Source organism: Alexandromys fortis, unplaced genomic scaffold (genome assembly GCF_014885135.2).
Source record: "Alexandromys fortis isolate MF-2015 unplaced genomic scaffold, M_Fortis_MF-2015_v1.1 scaffold_15, whole genome shotgun sequence".
NCBI lineage: Eukaryota > Metazoa > Chordata > Mammalia > Rodentia > Cricetidae > Alexandromys > Alexandromys fortis.
This window is the reverse complement of record NW_026067911.1, coordinates 3,084,294-3,110,966: the sequence shown is the minus strand read 5'-3', so window position 1 is coordinate 3,110,966 and position 26,673 is coordinate 3,084,294. Positions and strand designations below refer to the sequence as shown.

The following is a 26,673-nucleotide window of genomic DNA, read 5'->3' as shown; positions in this document are numbered from 1 at the left end:
TTAGATGGCTCCCCTCCCTGTTTGCATCTCTCCTTGGCAAACATCTCATGGCTCTGGTGTCTCTAACATCATGGCTTCTGCAGCTCAATCCAGGCTTCATTTTCACAGCTTCAGACAACGTCCTCTCATGGCCTCCACGTAGAGACTCCCTCCCCTAGATGTGTCTGGCACCAGCGTCCTCTCATGGCCTCCACCTAGAGACTCCCTCCCCTGGATGTGTCTGGCACCAGTGTCCTCTCATGGCCTCCACGTAGAGACTCCCTCCCCTAGATGTGTCTGGCACCAGCGTCCTCTCATGGCCTCCACCTAGAGACTCCCTCCCCTGGATGTGTCTGGCACCAGCGTCCTTTCATGGTCTCCATGTAGAGACTCCCTTCCCTAGATGTGTCTGGCATTAGCTGCTCTTCTTAACCTTGGAGAAGGATTCTCCCAAATTGCTTTGAGTTTCCCTCATGACTCTAAAGCTAAAACCATGTGGACAAAGATGCTAAGTTAGGCTGCCCACTTGGGCAGGAGTCTAGTCCCAATGGTTTACATTTGCAGCAGGTTTCTGTTGTTGCTTTTTGGGAGCAGATGATTCTTTGGACTTTTTCCTTTCACAAGTTGAACGCTTAGCTGGGTGGGGTCTTGTCTACTCAGTACAAGTCAGATCTCATTTTGGTCTTTTTTTTTTTTTAATCTTTTTCAGCACAAGCCTTGGCTCTAACACTGAATTTCCTGGCCTGGTGATCTTTTTCTTGTCATATTCTAGGCTTGTGTAAGGATGATTAATAACCATCATGTGGCAGAGTCAATATCAGGCTTTCATGAACTCTTCACCAAAGAAATAATTCTAGTACTTTTCAACTTAGCCTCAGGAAAATTTGTAAGACCGGACAAAAGGCAGGCACATTCTTTGTCAAAATATTATAAGAATGGTTTCTAGTCCAGTTGCTAAATCCCCCCCCCCCCCAAAAGCCCTTGAGCTGGGCCTCTATGACTTACTTTTCTTTCAGCACTACTGTCTTTGAAACTCCTAGGAAGATGTAACAGTTACAACAGCCAACCACTTTTCTAGTTCAAAATCCTTAAGTCTTCCACTTTCCCCCCAAACAAAACAAACAAACAAAAACCCCACGGTCCATCCTCTCACAGAAATAGCCCATTCCCTGGTACACACACACGGTCCATCCTCCCACAGCAATAGCCCATTCCCTAGTACACACACACACGGTCCATCCTCCCACAGCAATAGCCCATTCCCTGGTACACACATGGTCCCTCCTTTCACAGCAATAGCTCACTCTCTAGTACACACCCCACGGTCCATCCTTTCACAGCAATAACCCACTCACTGGTACAAATTCCTGTCTTAGTTACTTTTTATTGCTGTAATAAAAGATCATGAGCAAGGAAACTTATGAAAGGAAGCATTTAATTGAATGTATAGTTTCAGAGGATGAGCATCCATGATAATGGACCAAAGGCATGGTAGTATGAACAATTGAGAGCGGTCAGTTCTGAGCACCGAGGTGCACAATACATTCCCCTTTCATGCTCCTCCCTAATTCACCACTACTTCTTTCTTTTCTTTAGAATGCACTTTATCTGGGCCTTAGTTAATTTAAGTTGTAAGAGCTAGTTAGTAATAAGCCCAAGATATAGGCTGAGAATTTTGTAATTAATGTATGTTTTTGTGTGATTATTTGGGACTGGGAAGTCAGGATAAAGGAAAAGCTCTGCCTCCATCTACACAGGTAGATCTCTGTGATTCAAGGACAGTTTGCTCTGTATAATGAGTTTCATTTAAAAGGGGTTTTGCTTCTCCAGTGAATGCTGGAATCTCTCAGACTCTGTCTTCTTTTTCCCTTCAGTTTTTCTTGGATTTCCTACCTGGCTCTCTTCTGCCTGGCTATTGGCCAAATCAGCTTCTTTATTAACCAATGGTAATAAAACATAGTCCCAGCATATAGAAGGGCATCCCACATCATCTCCCCCTTTCTGTCTAATTAAAAAAGGAAAATTTTAGCTTTACCATAGTAAAATTACATATAACAAAACAGTCATCAAGCAAGAATTATAGTTACAACATTTAGTATATTTGCATTTGGTAAAATTTAAAAAATGTTCTAGTATGTATCCTATCTTTGTCTAAAATTTCTTATCTAATTTATCTTTTATCACAATCAATCGGCTTTTACTAAACCAATCCGAGTGACAAATCTTCACAGTGTACAAAAGGATTACGCTGTAGCACTTAATTGAAGATCTTCTTTTGCATGTAAGGTCATTTTCACAGGTCCTAGGGATGAGGACACAGAGGCCTCTGAAGAGGCCTTTCCCCATCTCTTGGACTGAGTTGCTGATAATTTGGGGAGCTGCTTTTCTCTGCATGAACCTCTAACTTGGTCTACTCAGTGCTCATCAATCCTTTCATGAGCCATCTGGTTTTCACGCTTTAGCTCATGATGAACCTGATTGGAAGACTCTCCTTCAGTCAGTCCCCTCTCCTAAATGCTGCTGTCCCCACATTTCCAGAAACTCTAGCAGACATACTATGCCTTATTCATCACACAATAGCACAAATTTTAGAGGGCATGTTTCATTTGTGCACCTGCCCTCCTAGCTAGATTTCAAGATACTTGAGAGCAGAGACCATTTTAAAATATTTGAACCACAGGGACTGTATATTGTTTCTCAGAAAAAAAAACATTAAAAACTTCAGTTCTGGAGGTGTTACTGGATAAGAAGCATCTGTAAAGCACTAACAGCTGGGTCTTATGCTGGAAGAGGAACAGGCAGCAGCTTGAGGCCAGCTGTTAGGTGTTTGACAAACTTTTACTATCCTCAATAGGTTTTCAAGGCATTGTTATTTATTGTCTTGTTTATTTATAATGGCCTCATTTCTCCTTTGATGAATGACTCCTTCCCTATCATAGGCCTGGCTCAGTATATTCTGAGGCTTGGCCAAGTAGATTGTTTTCTAAAAACCTGGATTTTGGGTTGACTGTCTGAAGAAGGAAGACATTGTGTCAGCTCATGGCATGTCCAGAAGGAAAGCTTCCTCCCCTTCCAGTTTTTTTGAGACAGGGTTTCTCTGTGCAACAGTCCTGGCTGTCCTGTAACTCACTTTCTAGACAAGGTTGGCCTCGAACTCACAGAGATTCACCTGCCTCTGCTTCCTGAGTGTTAGGATTAAAGTCATATGCCACCATGCCCAACCAAAGGGAAGCCTCTAAAGTAGCTGAGTGTCTAGCTACAGGTCCTTCGGTGATGGAGTCACTCTTCACCCTCCCATTGACCTCTTCCTTTTGATTATTCAAAACTAGATTCTAGCATTTACCATGGTGGGTCCCTGGTTGGTTTCAGAGAACAAGCCGCAAGCTGCAGATCCTTGGGATCAGGAAGGGTGTTTGAATACTTTTCAGTTCTGAGTTGATGGAAGGCACGGACTTCCACTTCAATTTCTAATTGACAAGTTGCAGACTACAGTGCTCAGATGGGAAGCCAGTCAAGTTAGCAACTGTGTTGTCTGAGGCTGTATGCCAGAGCCACAGGCATGTATCCAATATCCTAGGCAAACAGCGGAGGGGGAACTGTGCTCTTTCAAAAGACGTTAGGTAATTTAATGCAAGGGTCAACATCCTCAAATCTTTAGAATTTTCAAAGAATAGGATGAACCTATTGTCTATATGAACATGAAAAAAAAAAAAGAATTCATTTCCAGCCAGATGCGGTGACAAATACCTGTAATCCTAGTATTCAGGAGGCTGAGGTAGGAGGAGGCACCTGTGAAGAGAGAAAGTGTGTGTGTGTGTGTGTGTGTGCGTGTGTGTGTGTGTGTGTGTGAGAGAGAGAGAGAGAGAGAGAGAGAGAGAGAGAGAGAGAGAGATAAGTTTCCTTTGTGTCTATGGCATATGGGAAGAGTACCATGTGTCCTTCTAACTAAAACAGAGACATCTAGGACTATGCAGGGACTGGAAGATATCCGATTCTGAAGTTCTTCCTAACAAGCAGCACTTTTCTTCTGTAATGAGTCCAGAATGTCACTCCTGGAGCTAGCTAGCATTTCCCCCATTGGCCAGCACTTCTGTGTTCTCATCATTTTATGTACAATTCAGCATGGAAAAAGATCCAGCAGTTATCCTGAAAATCACAGGGAACAACTCATTTTACCAAATGGGCTGTGATCATAGGGCTAGATCTTGAAAATGTTTGACATAGGAACGCAAGCTCTAACTTTAAGTCCAGCAAATTTGGTTGATCCTGATGTCCTTACAGATGGCCTCAGCATGTGCTAGGATTCTGGTGCAGCAGACTCTCTGATGCCTATGGTGTTGACATTCTAGGTGGCAGGGACTCTGCCAGAAGCAAATCCAGCGTGCTTATCACATCAGGCAGAGATCAAACTGTGAGAAACAGATTTCGGAGGTGACTAATCACACAGCTCTGACTGTGCTCATTCATGGGTGCACAAGACTGAAGGCAGTCACAGGCGACTCTCACCAACTCCAGGGTCTGCAACAGCAGCCTGAGGCAAGCCACATGGGAGTTAGTGGTCATATCCATGTGGATATTGGAAGTCCCAGAGCTCCTTGGTGGAAGAGGAGGCCAGGCTCCTGGAAGGAAGTAGGCACAGTATCGTCGCATACAGGCACTGTGGACATTTCTCCACTTTTCTCTGCAGCCATTCCTCAAGAAGCTGTGTTTTAGGTCTTTTACAGAACATTGGAAATTGGCTTTGAGCAAAACTAGAGCATGTTTGGATGCCTATCCTTTCTGCCAGGAGCAGTTTATAGTGGCTAACACACCTCTTATTGGGCCCAGCAGGACCCTCAGTTCACCTTGCAGGTAGTACCGAAGTTTCTGGAGGCATCATTGGAATCCATTGCCCAGGGTCTCCACACTGGATCCCCAACCCACGGAGAAATACCTTAGTGGAAAGGACCAGGTAGATGAGTTGGTAGTCCCTTTCCCTAAGGCGCGACAACAGTCATGAAAACTGCAATCCTGGAATTTACAGCACTACTAAAGACCAAGCAGTGGACGTGGTTGTTCTTACCATGCCCCCCTGATCTGTCTTTGGATTTGGACTGGAAAACTATGGGAATAACCAATGACCAAACAACAGTGAACACTGTAGTGATCTCAGTCTACTAGGTATTTCAGAGATCTCCCTGAGGCAAGTTAAAACATCTCTTGCAGTTGGGTTGCAGCTGCTGGTTTCCCATGATGCTAACTAAACCTGAAGATATGACCTACTCCCTTGCTACAGGTCATGTCAATGATCTGATTCTGAGTCTTCAGTGACCTTGACCAAGGTTTAACAAACTTACTCTGTAAAGGATCTATCTATCTATCTATCTATCTATCTATCTATCTATCCATCCATCCATCCATCCATCCATCCATCCATCCATCCATCCATCCATCTATCTATCTATCTATCTATCTATCTATCTATCTATCTATCTATCTATCTATCTATATCTATAATGGTAACTATGTATCTCACGGCTCTTTAGACCATACTATATCTGATCATCGCTATTGAAGCAGGAACGCAGCCTCAGCTCTACCAAAGGCAGGCTGCAGTGTTGTGGAATATTAATTTAAGATGTGCAACATTCATTTATGCTCTGGAATACTTTTTTAATGATGCAAAGATGTGTTACATTTGTTTAAATCATATTAACCTGGGTTCAGGAGGTTAAGCCAGCAGCTAGCTGACAGGGAGTGATAGGGAGGAACCATGTGTAGCTAGGGTTCTTAAGTGGGGGCTAAGCAGAAGGACGCCTGGTTTTTGGGGGGATACTCGAGCTAGGGGAGAAGGTTACTTGCTATTCAGCCTCTCTGAGCCATCAGACTTTCACCTGAAGCTTTGAATCCTGAGTTCTATAGAGGGATTAGATGCAGATAAAGTTTCCTTTAGAGGCAGTAATAGAACTGTTGCCAGGGGAACAGAATTCCTGCTGGGCTATGACCAGTGCAGCTGAATTGCTACTGGTAGCTGCAGAGCTGCAATTGCCAATCAGGGCAGCAGTTACTTAAGGGGCCTGCTACCCCACTCCCAAATAATCACGCATGGAGACCTTTTCTTACTTATGAATGCCTGGTCTTAGCTTGGCTTATTTCTAGCCAGCTTTTCTTAATTTAAATCATTTCATCTACCTTTTGGCCTCTGGGCTTTTATTTTTCTCTATTCTATTTATCCTTCTTTACTTCGTACTCCGTCTCTTGCTGTGTAGCTGGATGGCTGCCCCTGATGTTCTCTTCTCCTTCCTTTTCTTGCTTCTTGATTCCCTCCCCAGATTTCTCCTTCTATTTATTCTCTCTGCCTGACAGCCCCTACTATCCTTCCTACTGCCTGGCTATTGTCCGTCCGGCTCTTTATTAGACCAAGCAGGTGTTTTAGACAGGCAAAGTAACACAGAGTCACAGAATCAAACCAATGCAACATAAAAGAACGCAACACATCTTTGCATCATTAGCAAATATTCCACAGCGTAAACAAATGTAACACGTAGTCAACTAATATTCCACAACACTGCAGCCTACCTAGTCCTGATCAGGTTACAATTAAGCTGCATAGGGCATAATGCTAATCCCTACAGTGATGATAATGCACAGATGGGAAAGAATATGGTAGGTACCCAGAGGCAGAGGGTGAGAGATCTATTCCAAAAAATCACAGGACATATCATTGGGTGAAATTCTGGGGAGGGTGTAATAACTATTGGTTATCTTTGTGTCCTTGTGACATGTGATCTGACAGAAACAACTTAAGCTGGAAGGGGAGGAAGGATTTATTTTGTCTTATGAATTCAAAGGGTCCAGTTCATCATGGTGATTGTGGCCTGGTGGGGAAACTTAGTTGACATGATGGTGGCCAGGAAGAAGAGAAAAGGGGAGATTGGTGCTCAACTGCCTCCCTACACAGTACAGGTGGGTTTGGGGGGTGTGACAGTCCCTGGGGAGTGGTGCTGCCCCTATTCAGATAAATCTTTCCCCTCAGTTAATCCTTTCTGAAAATGTCCTTCTGGACCTTCTCAGAAATGAGCCTCACTGATCTCGTCTAGGTGATTTTCAATCCAAAAATCACGACCCAGTGGTTCGCTGGCTCATGCCTATAGTCTCAGCCCTTGGGAGGTAAAGTGGATGAGGACTGCCAGGCGTTCAAAACTAGCCTGAGCTATAGAGTGAGCCCTGCTCTCAAAAAAAAAAAAAAAAAAAATCAAGCAAAACCAAAACCAGAACAGGCATGCAGGCAAGTTAAGGATGAAGGGCATCAGAATAATCTAGAAAGAGAAGCTTAAGTTTTTCATCTTTGCTTCCTGTCCCCGAGAATGAGGCATACTCCCCAGTGAGCTTCTCGTCATAGGTAAAGACCTTGCTTTGACCAACTTGCTGGGCTCTGAAACACAGCACTGGAGGCATGGCTGGTGTTTATGGCTGTGTTCATGGCGGTTTCTCCACCACCTGGGAAGATGAGTTTTCTTACCTGGCGGTGGGCATCAGAAAGATGGTACTGTAATTGTCTTGAGGGATGATCTGCCCAATGAGGTGAGTACCCTGTAAGCCAGGCTTCTGAAGGATTGTGGAAAACACTACACATCACACAGTCACCACGTCTCCTGGAAAGACTCTGATGTTGAGAGCTATCTCAGAATTGCTCCTTCTGACAAAGCCTACCGTCTAGTCAGACAGTTGTCTGTGAATCTAACAGCAGAAACTGGATTTCTTTTATATGTGTGGTAAAAGGGGAACTTAAGAACCAGCAGAGGAAAGGTTGACACGATCAATAACACTGTACAAAAATGAACACTTCCTTTGGATTCATAAAAAATAGATGCCATGCTGGCTAGTGTTTGTCAGCTTGACACGAACTAGAGTCACCTGGGGTGAGAAGACATCAGCTGAGGGATGCCTCCATCAGATTAGCCTGCAGGCAACTTTGTGGGGGCATTTTCTGGATTAATAATTGATGTGGGAGTGTCCAGCCCAATGTGGGTAGTACCATCCCTGGACAGGTGTTTCTGGGCTGTATAAGAAAGCACACTGAGCAAACCATGGCATGGTGTGACAAGACTTTTCTTGGGAAAACACTACATACACATCTACTCACCCTAGATAGGGTGCTCAGTACAGACCAAAGTGCGGATACCACCAACGTCCAACTTGATGAACCAATGAGTTTTATTGGGTTAATTACAGGGATATGGGCGATGAGTTACTTGCAGGAGGGGAAATGACTCAAAGATAGCTGTACCATCAAAGCCAACCCCAGCATTTGTGACAGCTCGTGAAGTTGGGAACCTAGAACACATTGCACAGCCTGCAGGCAGCTCAAAAGTTTGGAGAGTGCCCTCTCCGAGTGATTCAGGTGTTCTTTTCTTCCTTTCATTGAAAATAGTTTTTTTTCATACAGTTTATCCTGATGTGAGTTACTCCTCCCCCTACTCCTCTCATTTCTTCCCCCCTTTTCCCTCCCTTCTGGATCTACTCCCTTTATGTCTCTCATCAGAAAAGGATCAGGCATTTAAGAGAAAACAACCAAATATGACAAAATATAATAAGATGAGGCAAAACCCATCACATCAAGTCTGGACAAGGGAACCCCACAGAAGGAAAAGAATCCTAAAGGTAGGCACAAGAATCAGAGACATATTCATTCTTATTCTCAGGTGCCCCTTAAAAATACTGAGCTGAAAGCTATAACATATATGCAGAGGAACTGGTACAGGCCCATGCAGGCCTTGTGCTTGCCTCTTCAGTCTCTGTGAGTTCATATGAGCTTTGTTTAGTTGATCCAGAGGGCCTTGTTTTTTTTTGTGTGTGCGTGTTCTCCATCCCCTCTGAGTCTTATGCTCTTTCTGCCTCCTCTTCCACTTGACACCTTGAGATCCGAGGGGAGAGATTTGCTGGAGACATCCCATTTAGTCTTTCTCTTCACATAATGTCTGGTGTGGGTCTCTGCACCTGCTTCTATCTGCTGCTCGAGAAAGCTTCTCTGATGATGACTGAATAACACACTATACTGACCTATGAGTAGAACAGAATACCATTAGGTGACTCAGACGTTCTAAATCTCTTGCAGGCAGCGTTGCTGGTCTATGCTTCTTCCAGGTGGCGGGTCTGGTCTAAGAGTCTTTGCAGTTCAGCTTGTCCAAGAGTGACTTTCGGTAGCCTTTATTGTTTACTCTTGGAAGGGAGTGAATCTGATCAGTTTCAGGGACTTCCTAGTGCTATTTTGAGTTGTTTGACTTATGGCTTAATAAGCTTCCCTGAAGAATTAAATGTTTCCATCTCAGAGGAAGCAGCTATGGAATACATGGGCAACAAGCTAGTGAGGAGCATTCGTTCCTGGCCTCTGCTTCAGCTCCTCCCTTGGCTTCCATTGATGATGGACTGTTGTCACTTTCTGTGTTTTCTAGCCCACTAAGTCCATTTAGTGCAGCCTGCTGGAATGTTGCCTGATCTCACTGGCTTGATCTTGTATGTGTCTTGTGTAGGTACCTACGGTTGCAGTGTGTTTGTGAGTGCGACGGCTCAGTCATTCCCAGAAGACAGCCTTTTCTAGAACTCCCCTCCACTCCTGGTTCTGCTGTTCTGCGTCCATTTCCTTGACATTGTTGATGGGGCCAAGCATACGGCACTCATTTATTCGGGCCAAGTTATGAGTCTGTATTAACTACTGCTTAGTGCAAAAAGAAGTTTCTCTGACCAAGGTTGAGAACCGTACTATTGATATAAATAGAAATATTTGGAAGGCAGTTTGACAGTTTGTCCATTTAGCAAAACAACATCAGTAGGTTCCCTGCTGGGGCTTATGACTTCCTGAGTTCATGTGCTTTTGACTATGTTTATAGTATCAGTCATGACTGCTCTCCTAAGGAGCAGGCCTCAAATTTGATTAGAGAGTGGTTGGTTACCCTAATAATACTCATGCCACTTTTGCACCAGTGACCACGTCTTGCTTGGCAGGTTGGCATTGTGGCATTCAGTATTCACTGCTGGCTAAACCATTGATACCTTTTCTACTTCAGTGGCCTGCATAGCATCTTCCAGCACTAAGAAAGCTAGCCAGCAAGTGGGGGGCATTTTCAGGTCTCTTTCAGCTTGAGTCTTCCATGTTCTGCAGTCAAGGATGTTGCATCTTCAGCACTAAAGTCCAACTCTCTAGTTATGGTGGGCAATCAACAACATTCATATCCAGCTTTCTTTTTCATGTGGACACTGGGTATTTGAACTCAGGTCTTCATATTTGCATAGTAAATGCTCTTACCCACCGAGTCATCTCCCTGGTCCCTGGATAATCTATGTAAGTTTCATGACTTTGTAGAGTTCTCTCAAGGAGAAAACCATAATTTTCTTTTATCAGGGCCTATTGTTTTGCAGTTAACAAATGGCACTTCTCATGGAGGTTACCCGCAGAACCGGAGATCTCATGGTTCACCCTACACAAGTCTCATCAGAAGTGGCTCTTTTGGAATCACTGACATTACTGTCAAACCTCCGAGGTCAAGAGCTATTTTATTAATTGGAATAATTATTATATCTTTTTTACTGTGTAGATTTTCTCAATTTTTCCCTTTGGCATTAGTCATTATAACTAATGTTCATATCGCCTTTGATGTAACCTCTGTTAGTTCGTGGAATAATATTTGTGTAGCAGTGAATTTTACCAAAGATGCACAAGGCTGGCTGCAGAGAACATTTATTACAATGCCACTAAGATGAGCCAGTCAGTTGTCAGGACTTACTGAAGGCCCTGAATAGGACTGTTCTGGGTAGTCAACATTGCACACATACAGAACTCACAGACTGAGACATGGAACCTATGCTGAAAGAGCAACTGTCATAATCCTAGCACTCGGGAGGCAGAGGTAGACGATCTCTGTGAGTTCGAGGCCAGCCTGGTCTATAAGAGTTAGTTCAGGACAGGCACCAAAGCTACACGAGAAACCCTGTCTCAAAAAATGGAAATAAAAAAGGAATTTCTGATGACAGACAGCAAGAATTCTTGTGTTTGTTGGCATTTATTTTCATGTGCTCAAATGCAGGATCAAATGCAGGGCTTTGCATCTGTTAAGTAAACATTCTCCACCACTGAGATGCTGTAATTTATTAGTATCATTTAAAATTATGTACACCTTCACATGTTCTCTCACACTTGTGTGCATGCAGGATGCCTGTGAAGGTGAGAAGGAGTGTTGGGACCCTCTGGAGCTGGAGTTACAAGAGATTGTGAACCTTCTGGGAACTGAACGTGGGTCCCCTACAAGAGCAGTGTCCTTTCTTACCTGCTAAGTCCATGGATATCAATCGTAAAGATGGATCTCTGAAAGTTGTTGAAGCTGTTAGAAAGGACTTCGTGGAAAAGCAACTGCATTTGAAAGGGCTGAGATTAACTGGGCGGTGGTGGCATATGCCTTTAATCCCAGCACTCTGGAGGCAGAGACAGGTGGATTTCTGTGAGTTTGAGGCCAGCTTGCTCTACAGAGCGAGTTCCAGAACAGGCTCCAAAGCTACAGAGAAACTGTGTCTTGAAAAACCAGAAAAGAAGAAGAAAAGGAGGAGGAGGAAGAAGGGAAGGAGGAGGAGGAAGAGGAAGAGGAGGAGGAGGAGGAGGAGGAGGAGGAGGAGGAGGAGGAGGAGGAGGAGGAGGCTGTTATAGACATGAGAGGAGAGAATGTTCAATTAAAGCTGGTGCCCCTTCATCTCTCTTTAGGGAACACTTGATACCTTCAGAAATACGGTAGTGAGGTGGACTTTGAAGGGCAGGGGAGGGGCCCCAGAATGCTACCTGCTTAGCTGAGCTCTGCTAGGATATCATAGGAAAAGCTGGGCCAAAGGACAATGACCTGCGACCATAGTCCTTTGATGTGGCAAAAAGTGAGTCTGAAATGTTGAGACATTGGATTTGTCAGAAGTGTTTATTTGCCATTGCTTCTTCAATCTGCTTGTTGATTGAGGGCTATGTGCAGAGAAATAAAACAGTCCAGTTATGAGCTCATATCTAGGATTTAAAAAACTAAGTTTAAGGTTTGCAGTAATTGAACCAGATGTTTCTCCTATGTCTGTCTGTCTTTCTTTCCTTCTCTCTCTCTCTTTCTCTCTCTTCCCTTCCCTTCCCTCCCTCCCTCCCTCCCTCCCTCCCTTCCATTTGTATGGACTGAGTGTGTTGCACAGGCTGGTCTTGAACTTGTGGACCCAGACATCCTCTTCTCTTAGCCTCCCAAGTAGATGGGACTACATGCACGTGCCACTGTCTCCAGTATCCCGGCCAGCGGGATACGAACTGGGATCCCTGAAAAACCTAGGGGAGAGGAATGAAGGAGACAAGAGACATGAGAAATGAAGGCAAGATAGGATTTCTGATCAGGCCATCTCGTTTATTCCCTCTCAGAGGCTGTTTTTTAGCAAAACGACAAAGTGTGTGTGGGGGAAGGGTGTTAGGATACTCAGGACTGCTGGAATTCAGGTCTGGAGACAATCCTAGCTGATAAGTAATTACTGAGGGACTGTGATTGTTGACTAACAAAGGAAAATGCTAACTGATTCCTGAGCCTGGTGCCTGTAGGTCTATGCTAGGAGATAAGATGCCAGGTTGATTTCCTAGACCCTGCAGAGGGGATAGAGGTAAATATTTTTCTTAACTTGTGAACTTAAGATGGCTGTAACCAAAATGCAGTTCTTGGCTTCCCGTACTCCAGCCTTAAAATGTCTCCATGAGGACATTTTCTTAATTCAGTAACGTCTCTTTTGCCCTGGTTTCGTCTTCATAATGTTTTAGTTGGACGACACTTGTGACCTTGTTGGAGACAAACTGAAAGCAGAAACAAAATCCTATGACCAACTTACAAACAGAGCCACTTAAATCTGTCTTTCTAGTTTATCAAAGATGGGTCTGTTTAACTGACTTAGGTTCCTTCCTTCCTTTTCAAATTTTATTTATTTATTTTGGTTTTCATGTTTGGCTTTTCGAGACAGGGTTTCTTTGTGTATCAGCCTTGGCTGTCCTGGAACTTACTCTGTAGACCAGGCTGGCCTTGAACTTGAACTCACAGAGATCCTCCTGCCTCTGTCTCCCAAACGCTGGGATTAGAAGTGTGTGCCACTGTAACGGCATAAATGAATGCAGACAGAAATTGTAATAAATATATACAGCTTTAATTGGGAAATAGACTTACAGAACCAGAAGTTCCAGCGGAGAACAGAAAAGCAGAAGGGTGGCCTGGAGCGCACGCAATCTTTATAAGTAAAAAATATCCTCGGGGGACCCCACCCTACAAGTAAGGTGATTGGCTGGGTCTCTCCTACATGCCACTATGCCTGGCCCTATTTAACTGACTTTCAATGGTATTACACAAGAATTGCATGTTAACCAAGATACAGTAAAAATATTAAGGCAATGTCCATAATGATTATTTTAAGATTTGCGTGTTTGAGTAGTTGTACATAGTTTAATTATCTCTCAGTGTTTAGTTGATGTCCATTTTCCTCTGTTGTGGTTAGAGCTGTCATCTGGGATGCTAGTGCTTTTTGCTATGCACATAGGTTTTACATCTGTCCTGTATATGATATTTTCCTGCACATAAATGAATATGCTTCTATGCTTGCATACTTGGCACAAACTCATTAGCTCTCTGGAAGGCCATCGATGGGGACTGAAGTTGTCACAGTCCCCAGACTAGTCACTTCTCCTGTGGGAAGTCTCTTTGACTTTGGAGTGTTCTACAAATATCACTTCCTGCAATTTGTTTTGTTTTGAGATGGGTTCTCTTTGTTGCTCAGACTAACCTGGAACTCACTGTGTAGCCAATGCTGGCCTTGAATTTTTGATATCTTCTGCTTCCAAGCAATTACAGGTGTGTGACACTACTTACTTATTGCCCATCATTTAAATCTCTGTTGTTATATGAAAAAGGGTTGGTGTACATTGTAGTGATACAGCAATGGCCTCCAACTTCTGTGACTGGCTATTGAACCTAAGATGTTTTTATAATTGAATTTTAGTTAATTTTTAAAAATATTTATTTATTTTGTATACAATATTCTTTCTGCGTGTATGCCTGAAGGCCAGAAGAGGGCACCAGACCTCATTACAGATGGTTGTGAGCCACCATGTGGTTGATGGAATTGAACTCAGGACCTTTGCAAGACCAGACAATGCTCTTAACCGCTGAGCCATCTCTCCAGCCCTTTAGTTAATATTCTCTCTCTCTCTCTCTCTCTCTCTCTCTCCCTCTCTCCCTCCCTCCCTCCCTCCCTCCCTCCCTCCCTCTCTCTCTCTCTCTCTCTCTCTCTCTCTCTTCTCTCTGAATGTAGAGAGGTCAGAACACAGTTTTATAGAGTCAATTCTCTGTTTCTACCTTCATGTGGGTTCCGGGGATTGACCTCAGGTTACTAGGCTTAAACAGCATTCCATTCACCTTTACCTGTTGAGCCATATCATGAGGTCTGATTTTAGTTAGTGATGCATGTATCTAATAAGATGCTGAAACTAGGTATGGGGCAATGGCAAGTTCAAGGCCATCCTGGACAACTTAGCTAGACCTTGTCTCAATATGGAGCTGGGAACGTAGCTTAGTGGCAGAGTATGTGACTAATAGCAACAGGCTCTTGGGTTCAATCCCAGTGTCACAGACAAGCAAAGGGAAACAAAACCATTAGAACCATATAGAAAAGTACAGGGTGGTAAACGCATTCCATGTGACAGCAGGCTTTCTGCTCCTCTCCACCATCTTGACAATTACATAGCCTGCACATTTTCCAAGAGATATTTGGGTACAGGAATGGGCAGAGCAGACGGGAAGAAAGGCTCAGCAGGACACACGTGCCTGGCTTTCCCACACTCAACTGCATTTTCTTTCCATCAGTGTTGTGACTTTTGACAGCGCGGAGCAACGTCATTGTTTTCAGTGGTACTTTACATTACTACTTCCTATTGATGGGTCTTTTCTTTGTTCCCAGCCCCTGTTAGAAACAGTGCTCCAACAAGCAGCCTACCCTGATTGAATTTAAATGTGGCATAAATGCCACACAGGAGATTGCTGGGAAAACAGTATATGCATATAAAATTAACATCAGTGCTATTAAATTTCCTTCCAGAAAGCCAGGCTTGATGGCACAAGCCTGAAATCCCAGCTTTAGGGGACCAAGTGGGGATGATGGGTGTTAGGCTGAGGCAGGAGGAACACAAGGAGTTCAAGATCAGCTTGGGATACAAACTGAGAGTCGGTTTCAAACAACAACAAAAATAAAAGCAAAAATACCTTCCAGGTGTTTGCAACATTTGTTCCCAACAACACGTACAACAGCATTTCTCAAACCAGGACTAATTTGATAAATCTTTAATCAGCTGCAAACATAAGAAACAAATCTCACTGATTTGCATTCAATCCATTATTGGACTTTATGCGTTGTACATTTTAAATCAAGTTTCTCTCTATAACCAATTTGTGAGCAGACCCAGATCCTACTGGATAGCGAGGAAGTCAAGAGATATATCTAATTCTTTGTTCCGAAGCAATATGGGGAAGGGACGTTCAGAACTGTCCTGTCTGGATTTGCTGCTTCTGGGTACGGTGGAGTGCTATGTTCTGGTTGTATGTTAGTATGCTGCATGAAGTTAGCGAACCTCAATGAAGTAGGACGTGTGCTGTAAGAATGGAACTAAACCACACTGTAGGCTGGCTCTATTGGCACATTATTAAGACCCTCCCCCATTCATTATTTTATTTTGAAGAGTCCACAAGCAAGTGCAGGACTATGTACGTTTGCGTATAGATCCTCAAATCAGGCCACCGAATGTTCAACAGGGGACCTTGAGTCATGCGGGAGATACTGTAAAGCCAGGGGAAAAAAAGACACTCTTATCCTGAAAGGGGAGGGAGGATCGCGACGGCGCCTCCTCTTGCAACATATAAGAAAACCCTGTAATATCGCAAGAAAATAATATATACCCCTCCCCTTCTCTAGGCCCGCCTGGATCCTAGAGTCTTTTATAGAGCGTTGCATGTTAAAAAGTGAGAAGCGAGGAAGAGCACGAGAGCGAGGCAACACTCGAGTCCCACCCACCCCTTTCCGATGGAGGGGGAGGTCGCGCTGCGCACCGCTTTTTGTGCGGGATTACCCGGACCTGGTCCTGGACAGCTGGAGATTGCATCCCCGAGGTGCTGACCACAGCGGGCTGGGCTCCGTGCTCGGGGACCCCGGGACCTCCCCGGCTTCGATTCCAGTGTCCCCACCCGCTCGGCATCCCCCTCCCCGGCGCTGCGGCTGGCGCGCGCCCCGCCTGACGCTGCAGCTGGGCCGGCGACTCGCCATTGGATTAAAAATAGCAGCTCCCGCCCGCTCTCCCGCCAGCCCGGGCAAGGGCCGTAGCTCCCCAGCTGGAGCCGAGCCTCTGCCGGAGCGGATCTCCAGCCCGCACGACAGCAGCTCCCCGGTCCCGCTCTTCCGCTGCGCTGCGCTCCTTCCCAGGCCCGCTGCGCTCCGCGGCCATGCAGCGCCGGGGCGCCCTGTTCAGCGTGCCTAGCGGCGGCAGGAAGATGGCTGCAGGGGACCTGGGAGAGCTGCTGGTACCGCACATGCCCACGATCCGCGTGCCCAGGTCGGGGGACCGTGTCTACAAGAACGAGTGCGCCTTCTCCTACGACTCCCCGGTAAGGAAGATCCCTGGCGTGGTAGCACAGCCGGCGGCCTAGGAACTGGGTGACGCGCGGGGCAGGGGACTAGATGAACTGCGGGCCGGGAACCTCGATCTCCTCCTGCTGCTTCTCCTGGCCCAGGGTTTGGCTCCCCAACACCAAGCGGAGCCTCCCCGGGCTGCGGCGGCCGAAGACAAAGTCCTCTGGGGCCTTTGCTCTGCTAGCCTGCGGCTGGGCTGCCAGGGCCCCGGGCCATCAGCATCCCGCCCACAACTCCAGCACCGAGAAAGGCCAGAAAGAGTTAGTCCAGGGTTCCGAGCTCTTTCCGGGGTGACAGAGGGCGGGGACGTGGTAGGTGAGAGTTCCCTAGCCAGCGGCGTGCACAGCTAGCCTCTCTAGTCTCGAGTCTCTCTTTTCCTTGCCCATGGTTTCCCACTGCGGGACAATGCTGATGGCCTCTGAGCTCGCCTCCTCCTACTTCCCATTCTATTCCTTTCTGGCCATTGTCAGGACCGGGTGGTCCACTAGGGCCACAGAAATAAGGGGCCTGCCGCTAGCTTATGATGGCTCCCTAAAGCCTTTCTCAAATCCTTCCCTTCCAAGTGAGTCACTGGACTGACGTGAGCTATCTGAATTATTAAAAGTTCACTCCCGAATCGTGACCCCGCAGGAGGAGGGGAAGTTAAAAGGCATCCTGGTCTTCCACCGGGGAGCCTGGTGGAGGTTTCCAACCTGGTGGGTTGTGAGCTTGTGTGAAAGCTTGCGAAAGCAGACGCAGGGTGACATGCCCCTCTCAGTAGTCAAAATGGGCTTCAAAGTGACTCAGCTGTCTGGCGGCTATCTGCCTTTTTGAGGACCAGGCTATTTTTATCCCTCCACTTTGGATCTCATATGTCACCCAGCAGATCTTGGGGCATCGCGAGGTGCATGGGTTGGAGGGAGAGGCAGGTTTCACAGAAGTTGTACGACATGTTATTCTTAGAATATAGTTATTGGGAGGAGGACCCCCAAATGAGTGGTAAAATCTCAGAAATTCCCCTCCCCCCTTGAACCTGTGGATCGATTTGGGGGGGTGGTGGTGAGCCTCATTTTGTTTGGTATACGTTGGAGTTCTGGGTGGTGAGCGTTAATTTGTTTGGTGTACATTGGTGTTCTGGCGTTATTATCTTTTCTAGGATTATTTCATTTTTGTATTGTGCTGTTTTAGACGATTTGGATACAAATTACAAATAATTAACAAATTTGTTAATATTTTATTTTCATATCTTTTAAAAAGTCCCAGGTAGAGTGGAGTGAAAGATTACATATTCTGACTATATTACTCACAGTGACGTCATTGCATCCTGTTACCTCCAGGGTTCTTGGAAAGATCCTTTTCAGGTTGTGTGGACCTTGTGGGGTAGGTTATATTAAAACTCCCGAAGAGTGGAGCATGGCTAGTGTCTGGCTTAAGACAGAAGGTGGCCTAACTCCTCAGGACCCGTAAAACGGCTTTCTCCATGGTGGACGGGTTGCTCTGCTCATAGACTTTTTTTTTTGTGGGGTAGGTGTGAGAAGTTAGCCAATTGTTGTCACTGGTTCCTTCTACAGATGGGAAGGAACTGGAGCTTTCTGTGAGCTAGACAACGCTCTAGAAGTTTCTCGTCGGTGTGAGTGATGATTTCATGTGTGTTGCCGTGGTTCCGTGGAGGGGGGGGGACTGGGTCCGTTTACAGGCTATGATTCATCTTGTTTCGTTATATGTATTTCAGGGAAGATGACGAGGGCTTATAACTTAATAATTTAGAGCAGGGTGCCTGGTACTGTGATGTCTTCTGTGTGGTGCTTTAACAGTTCACTGAGAATCCAGTGTGTTTTGAGCACTTGACTTTACCAGCTCACCAATGTGATAAACACAGTTGGGTCATGCCAAACATGCAGAATTTTCATTCATAAGTGTTGTGAGGCTTCGAGAGAAAGGTCAAGACCGTTACATTGGGGGTGGGGGTGAGGGAAGACATCTTCCTCTGGGATAATTTTGAAAAGGAGAGTTAAGACAGAAGACAAAGGAGGTGGACATTCCAAACACACAAACTTTTCCTTTTCGTTTGCTTGTAGTGCACTGGGAATCGAAATGACTGATTTGGCCAAGTGTGATAGTTTTCTGGTTGCTGAGATAAAATCACTGACGAGAGCAGCCGCTGAGAGGCAGGATTTACGCTGGCTCACTGTGCAGTCTGAGTTAGACGGATGGCATGGTGGCGCAGCTGGGGCCGCTCAAGGAAGCAGAAGGCTCAGGCCAACTTGAGAAGCAGACGTAATAACCCAGGTGGCCCGTGGCTCTAGGTAGACTGCACCAAAGGTTCTGCCACCCCACCCCTTCACAGTGCCACCCCCTGGGGAGAGGGGAGTCACATCATAGCCTCGAGTAAGATGTGACTTCAGAACCAAGACGGGAGGGGAACGAGGGCCTTGGATCCTGAAAAAGTACTTTCTATCTATCTGTCTGTCTGTCTATCTATCCGTCTTTTGTGCTGGCTTTGAACTCAGAGCTTTGTACATGCTAACCTCATACTCTATACTGATCTTGGTTTTAGGTTCTTATACATGTTAGACAAGTATTCTGCCAGTGAGTCATAGCCCTAGTTTTCTTTTTATGATTTGAAATAGGGTCTCACTGAGTGGCCGAGACAACTTACTTGCACTTCCTCTGAACCCCAGGCTGACTCTGAACTTGGGATTTTTCCACCTCAATTCTAACTAGCTGGTATCACAGGTCTGTACCATTAACCCTTGCTTAGAAAGTTATTTTCCCGTTGATTTTTAAAAGAAAGTATTTAGTTGATTAATTAGTGTGTGTTTCTGTCTGGTGCCTGTGTTTTGTGTGTGTTTGCGTGTGCATGTTTGTGTGATGCACACATATGAGCCATGACTTGCTTGTTGAGGTCAGAAGACAACATGCCAGCAAAAATGGAGTCTGTTTTCTCCTTCCGTCACTTGAGGTTTGGGGATTGAGTTTCGGTCCTCAGGTTTAGTGGCAAGCACCTTTGTCTGCTGAACCATTTCGCCGGCTTGTGAAAAGCTACTTTTAGGTAACATGATTTTATGTGTGTTATGGTTTGAATATGAAATACCCCTTGTAGGTTCATATGTTAGGTTATTCCCCAGCTTAGGATATTGCTACTTTGGGAGATTCTATAAACTTCAGGACAGTAGATCTAGCAGAGGAAGAGAGTTAATGGGGGATGGGTCTTTGGTTGGTGGCCTTGTTGTTGGTCCCTTCCTGGCTCTCTGCTCCTGCCTGCCAGGAGGTAGGAAGCAACTCTACCCTCGCCACACCTATACCACTGTGGTGTCTTTGCCCAAGTGTGTGAGGCCCCATGACCATGAGCAAGGTAGATAGTGATCCCTCCCCTCCAGTTGAATACAGTGATGGAAAGTAGGTATTTTACAGAGGGGGTTGGAAGAAGACAGTGATTACAAGTGTTTGTATAATGGATGTACCAGGCCCTAGGCACAGTTATGAGAACTTTGCAGGCTGTAGTGTGTTGGACAGTGTGAAACTCACTTTTGTACTCCTCATCTCCTTCCTTCCTGCTAGAGGAGGGCTTCTCAGTCTGTGGGTCTTGAACCCCACAGGCTGCACATCAGATATCCTGCAAATCAGATATTTACAGTATGATTCGTAACAGTAGCAAAAATTTCAGTTATGAAATAGCAACAAAAACAACTTTTTGGTTGGGGGGTCACCATCTTATGAGGGGCTGCATTAAAGGGCTACAGCACCAGGAAGGGTGAGGACCGCTGCTTCAGAGTTCAGTAGAGACAGATGCTAAACACACGTTTGTCCCCTTCCCTCCTTTGGCTTTGCCCAGATCTGGCCTCTGGCTCTCAGTGTGTTCAGTTCACCTCTCCTTGACTTGGTTCATCTACGAAGTCTGTGATGTCCTTCCTGGTGGAGCTGGGTGTCAGCTATTGAGTTGAACGTTTCAAGAGGTGAAGGCAGGGATTGTGTTGGCCCCCCATCTAGTCACTTTCTCCAGGGATCCAGCGTGAGTCTCTAGGGGCAGCTGTTCTCCATGCGTGTACTTGGTTCTCTTGTGTTTGTAGTTCTAGTGAGGCCAGTCTGTGGCTTTTCACTCTGCAGCATGCATTTTCTTGTCCAGTATTGCCTTCCCTGGTGGTCTTTGATCAAGGCTCTTCCTCTCCTACTCCTGACTCCATCCGGCCCCTGGTGCCTATGCTGTATATAGTCTGTGTTGTATCCAGGCTCCTGCACTTAGGTGTCGTCTCTTCCATTCTGCCTTTCTTTCAGTTTATTTTATTTTTTTTTAATTCTTATTTTTGAATTATTTACAAGATGTGAAGTCTTGGACGGAGCAGGAGGTTCAGTTCAGGGCACACCACTCTCTTCTGATGCAGAGCAAGCCTCTTGTCTGCCCCTTGCTGTCCACCTATCTTTTGTTGTCTCATCCATCTTTTTGTTGACAAAATCCATGGCAAAGCCACTGCTTTGGCTGATGGTTGAGGGCGCAGTCCATCCTGGCAGGGAATCATGGTGGTAGGAGTTCAAGGAAGCTAGTCATCTTGCATCCCCAGGTGGGAAACATGGAAGTGAACGCTGGTTTGCTGTTCTCATTTTTATTCAGTCCAGGATATTCAGCCCATGGGATAGTGTCTCTAACCCATCCTAGAAACCCCCTCAGCGACACGGCCAGAGGTTTGTCTCCTGGGTGACTGTCAAGCTAACAGCCCATGTCAACCATCACACTGGCCTTTTCTTGGCTTGCTGAAAACCAGGAGGCTGAGAGAAGGCTCAGAACAGGCAGCTCCTTCTGGAAAGCTGTCTCGGGAAAGGAAAAGGGACAGTGACAAGGAGGAAGGACAGCCCTGGCTTCCAGAGCCTGCAGCTGGCAACAAGTCCCTGGGAGGGGAAGCCTGGAATGTACCTCCAGCCTTCTACTAGACCTGCAGCAGAGGGAGAGAGTATTTATCTTCTGACTCCCAGCCCCATCCCCCTGCTGGGAGAGTGTTGATCCAGGACACACCCTCACTTTCCAGCTCAGCTCAGCATTCGTTCTGGAAGGCCCCTTCAGTGCCCCAGGCTTCCAGGAGCAGCAGCAGCCAAGAAGAGCCATTCAGCAGCTCACAGGGGACCAGAGAAGCAGAGGACTGTCCTGGAACCTCTTAGCTCCCTTCCAGGAGCAGGACTGTTTGCAAAGAACCTTCTCTCCCATTTCCCAAGTTTCTTAGATGGTGATGTCATGGCTGGTTGCCTGTCTTCCCGGGAGTCATAAAATCCTAGCGGAGAAGGGCCTGATAGTCACAGCTGACTGACTTAGCCAGCCAGGAGAGGTTTGAGAGCACATCTGCTTGTGGGAACCTTCATGTTAGGGGTTTGGTAGCTCTCCCTGAACGTGTCGGCCATGTGTCACTGACACACCTGCAGCAGTACCTCACACAGGCTTAACCTGTGCTCCCAGGGGGCAGCACCATCATACCCTGGAACTGTTGGAAATGGGGGTTCTCGAATCCCAACCCAGATCTCCTGAAACAAACGGCACAGGAGGCTGGCTATTTGTGTTTTAGAAACAGTCTCCTAAGGACTGGGGAGATGGCTCACTCAGTGAAATACTCGTCATGTAAGTGTGCGAACCTGAGATTGGATCCCCAGACCTCATGTAAAAAGCTGGGCACGGTGGTGAGTGCTGTAATCCCAGTGCTGAGGAGACAGGAGGATCCCTGGGGCTCGCTGGCCAGCCAGTCTAGCCGAATTGTCCAGCTCCAGGCTCAATGAGAGACCTTGCCTCAAAAGATAGGGCGAGGAACAATTGAGGAAGACATCTAACATTAACCTTTAGTCTCCCTGTGCATATAATGCACACATACCCCCATGCACAAACACGTGGGTACACATACATACACACATGGATGTATACCCCTATACACAAACACGTGAACACACACACATACACATATGGATGTATACCCCTAAACACAAACACGTGAACACACATATACGCACATGGATGTATACCCTATACACAAACACGTGAACACACACACATACACATATGGCTGTATACCCACATACACAAACACAGGATCACGTACATACATGCACATATACTGGTACACAGACACGTACTCCCTATGCTTTGGGAATTGTTCCACTGCAAACATAGCATCTCTTTCTCCAAACGCCCCACTCTGCCAGTCACTAGATCTGGGGTAGCCTCCTCTCTTTCTTACGTGCCAATGCTCAAGCGTCGACTCTTGCTGGGCCCTTTTAGAAGCTTCTTAACCAAGGACAGTCTCACACTCTGTCCTCTGGAACCTTTCTAGAATGCCTGTTTGATATTATTTCCTGCCCAGAACTGCCCAGTGCTGCTGTTCAGATGACAGCATTTCAACTTCTCTGTTGTAGAGTATTATTTTAAGATGTGTTACTTTTGTTTATGCTATGAGACATTTGTTTAATGATTAAACAATGATATGTTACATTTTTTATGTTGCATTTGTTTAACTCTGTGAAGCTGTGTTATTTCGCCTGTATAAACCACCTGATTGGTCTCAGAAAGAGCTGGACAGCTAATATCCAGGCAGGAGAAAGGATAGGCAGGGCTGCCAAGCAGAGAAAATAAATAGCAGGAAAAATCTGGAGAGAGAGAGAGAGAGAGAGAGAGAGAGAGAGAGAGAGAGAGAGAGATCAAGAAGCAAGAGAAGGAGGAGGAGGACTCCAGTTGCCGGTCACCCAGCTACACAGCCAGCTATGGAGTAAGAGGTAAAGAAAGGTATACAGAATAGAGAAAGGGAAAAGCCCAGAGGTAAAAGGTAGATGGGATAATTTGAGAAAAGCTGGCAAGAAACAAGCCAAGCTAAGGCTGGGCATTCTTAGAAAAAGAATAAACCTCTATGTGGTTTATTTGGGAGCTGGATGGCAGGCTCCCCCCAAAGAGCCAAAAGAGTAATAAAAGCCCCAACTACATCCTCACTTTTCTTTGCTGACCCACCTGTCTAATGCTTGTTCCCAACACCTGTCCAGTCTTAGGAGCCCCACACCTTACCCGTCTACTTGGCTCTGACGCTCTCCCCAGGGTGGCCACAGTCATGCCTTAGAGCTGGCTCAGCTGTTGACTATGAGAAACCCTACCTGCCCGCTCAGTTAGGTAGGCTCTACTCTGTTTCTTTCTCCTTTGCTTTCATTTGTTTTTAAGCACCTTTTTTTTTTTTGTCACTGTGGGATGCAGATTGTTCAAAAGGGAAAAGAACAGAAAAGTGAAAATTACACTGTTTGTAAGCCTGTGTTACTAAGCCTGAACCTTTTCTGATGGCTTGTCTCTTTCAAACCCTGTACTTATATTTTGGAATAAAAATATTACTCCAAATATTCAGTGTGGTATTTTAATTTCGCAATATTATTGTTGAAGTCCTAAATTTGACGCTTGAGATGCCAGGGAATGGTGTCTTGGGTGTTTTGTGCACTGTGCCTCTAGGTGCCCCAGGGGCTTTGTAGAATGGACTGCATGACATCCCCCAGAGAGGACCAGAGGCCTGATCTCTGTGGGTGCCACCAGGACTGTGCTGCCATCTGTGTTTAGAAGTGTGCGGTTGGCCCCGAGACCCCTTGTCTGTTTGCACAGTGACTGCCTGGATGAGAGCCGAGACATCAGGACAGTAGTGGAGACACAAATGGGATGGATTTGTGCATGCCCAGTACTGGCCTGAGTCAGTGCCTGGGTGCAGGAGACTATGTGTTTCCAGTGATGAGAAGCGGAAACTTGGGGTTCAGCAGTGCATAGAGCGCTTCCTCAGCATGCACAGAGCTCTTGTCTGTGCCCAGAAACGCATGATACCAGGGTAATAGTGCAAGCCTGTCATCCTAGCCCTAGAGAGATGGAGTCAAGAGGACCAGGACTTCAAGATCATTCTCCAGTAGCTAGTGAGTTCAAGGCCAGCCTGGACTACATGAAACTCCAATCTCCCCACCTCCATTTTGTTTGTGTCACCGAGTCAGTGTTACGTCTTATGTAGACCCCCATCATTCGGCCTACACTGGGGAAGGTGACGGAGAAGACAGAGGCCATGGGCAGGAGGAAAGTGACAGATCTCTGTGCCTTCTACTTGAATGTGTCCCTTACGGAACCAACAAGCACTGGGGACTTTCCTGCACATCCTCTTGTGTCCTAGGGGTATAATAACAGGCAGAAGGAAGATCGTTACTGTCGCTACCCTGTTTCACAGGTAAAGAGAGGTTAGGTGACTTCAAGGGCTCATTCAGAGTCTGGTGTGTAACAGGTGTGATGTTAGCTCTGATGTGTTATGTGACTGGACCCCTCCTGGATGGGGATGGGATCCTCGTGGAGGCATGAGGCCTTTCATGTGTTTGAGTCAGTAAACTGTCTTCAGGAAGAGCAGTTCAGTGGGGAGACTGGGCAGCAGGGCTGATCACTATTCCAGGGACTAGAGAGAGGATAATGGTCTCGATCAGATAAGATCCGATGGAGATCTGGCGCTGGTGACAAATACCTGTGATCCCAGCACGGGGGAAGTGGAGGCAGGAGGACCAAGAGTTCAGGCCCAGCCTTGGTTACATTGGTAAGTTCAAGGATAGCCTGGGCTATGTAAGGCCCTGTCTCCAAACAAATTAGTTCAGATGGACAAGCTTCTTAGGAGCGAGGGAGTAGAGGCTGGAGGCCAGGTGGCTGCTCTTCTAGAAGAGGAATGGAGATTAGGGGCATGGTGGGGAGTTGGAAACCTGGAGCAAAGGGTCCCAATAGAAAGTTGCTTTTGTCCTGGAGGATACCCGTTCATCAGGACAGTGGCCGTGGAGATGGAACTTGGGGAGGGGGCAGGTAATAAGCCAGTAGAGAGTTGGTGACTGAGTCCATAGAGCCAGTAGGAGAGGACTCCTGGCCAGTGTCCTGGGAATGGAGTGTGTCAGGGGGGCCATGAGGAAGGTGAGACAGGATATACAAGTGTACTGGGACTCTGTCCTGGCTGGGAAGTTAGGAATAGGAGGGACCTCCAAGGTCTGGGATCCGGGAATGTGGTGGTCTGAGAACTCTGGATTTGTGAGGGGCTGGGAACGTCTTCTGTGTCCCTGGGAGCCTCCTCTGTGTCACTGGGAGTCACCTCTGTGTCCCTGAGAGTCATCTCTGTGTGCCTGGGAGCCATCTCTGTGTCCCTGGGAGTCATCTCTGTGTCCCTGGGAGTCACCTCTGTGTCCCTGGTAGCCACCTCTGTGCCCCTGAGAGTCATCTCTGTGTGCCTGGGAGCCATCTCTGTGTCCCTGGGAGTCATCTCTGTGTGTTTTCCTGGAATCTTTGGAGGAAGCAGTGCCTGCTATATCCTTCCTGCCTTTCCTCTGACTGATTCCAGTTCAGGTACCCTCAGGCAGGAGCTTGGGATAGTATTTCCTCCAGACACATGAACAGGCTATATCACAAGCTGTTCTGGGCATAATAGACATGACTTCACACCACCGTGGAGTAGATTCGTAGTGTGTACTTGTGTACGCGATTAGCTAGGAAAGAGAAATGCCTTAAAAGACACTTGTTAGTGGTTGCAGTTGTGCAAACTTTCTCCTAGAGAAGTCAAGATGTCGGTTTCTGTGCCCTGGCTGATTATTTGGGTGTGACTGTGGAGGAGGGGTGACCAGGACATGGACATCCCTGTTCCCAGCAGTTCTTCGAAACAGGATTGGTGGTCTGCTGGCAGGGGGAGGGGGGCCAGAACATTGGATGGCCAGGAGGAAAGAGAAGGCAAGAACAGGAATGTGGGGTTGGGAGTATAAAAAGCGGGGTGAAGCTAATTCTTGAATTGTATTTTAGGGGCAAAACCGAATAGGGTAGGGCTGAATAGTTCATGTGCATGGCCACTTGGGGTTCACTGTATGGGATAACGGGTCTCCAGCCTGAGACTCTTTGAGTGCGAATTCTCTCTCCAGGGCCCCCGTTTGGTTTGGTTTCAGACACAGCAGATGAGAACGGTGAGACTGAGGATTCCCAACCCTTCGGGTGGCTCAGCAGCGTCTTCCAGCCCAGTCCTCGGGGTCATG

The 26,673-nt window shown here is 46.4% G+C and overlaps 1 protein-coding gene across 4 annotated transcripts in view; it reads left to right on the top strand.

Moving 5' to 3' along the window:
- Positions 1–15,999: 15,999 nt before the first annotated feature.
- Positions 16,000–26,673, top strand: part of Usp13 (ubiquitin specific peptidase 13) — a 117,371-nt gene continuing 106,697 nt past the window's right edge. For 3 of the 4 annotated variants that reach the window (XM_050138374.1, XM_050138373.1, XM_050138371.1), the window contains exon 1: positions 16,001–16,649. In XM_050138374.1, the coding sequence (XP_049994331.1) occupies positions 16,488–16,649 (162 nt within the window). In that variant the 5' untranslated portion in view covers positions 16,001–16,487. Of the gene's footprint in view, positions 16,650–26,673 lie in introns of all 4 variants that reach the window. The other variant, XM_050138372.1, reaches the window with a different exon arrangement.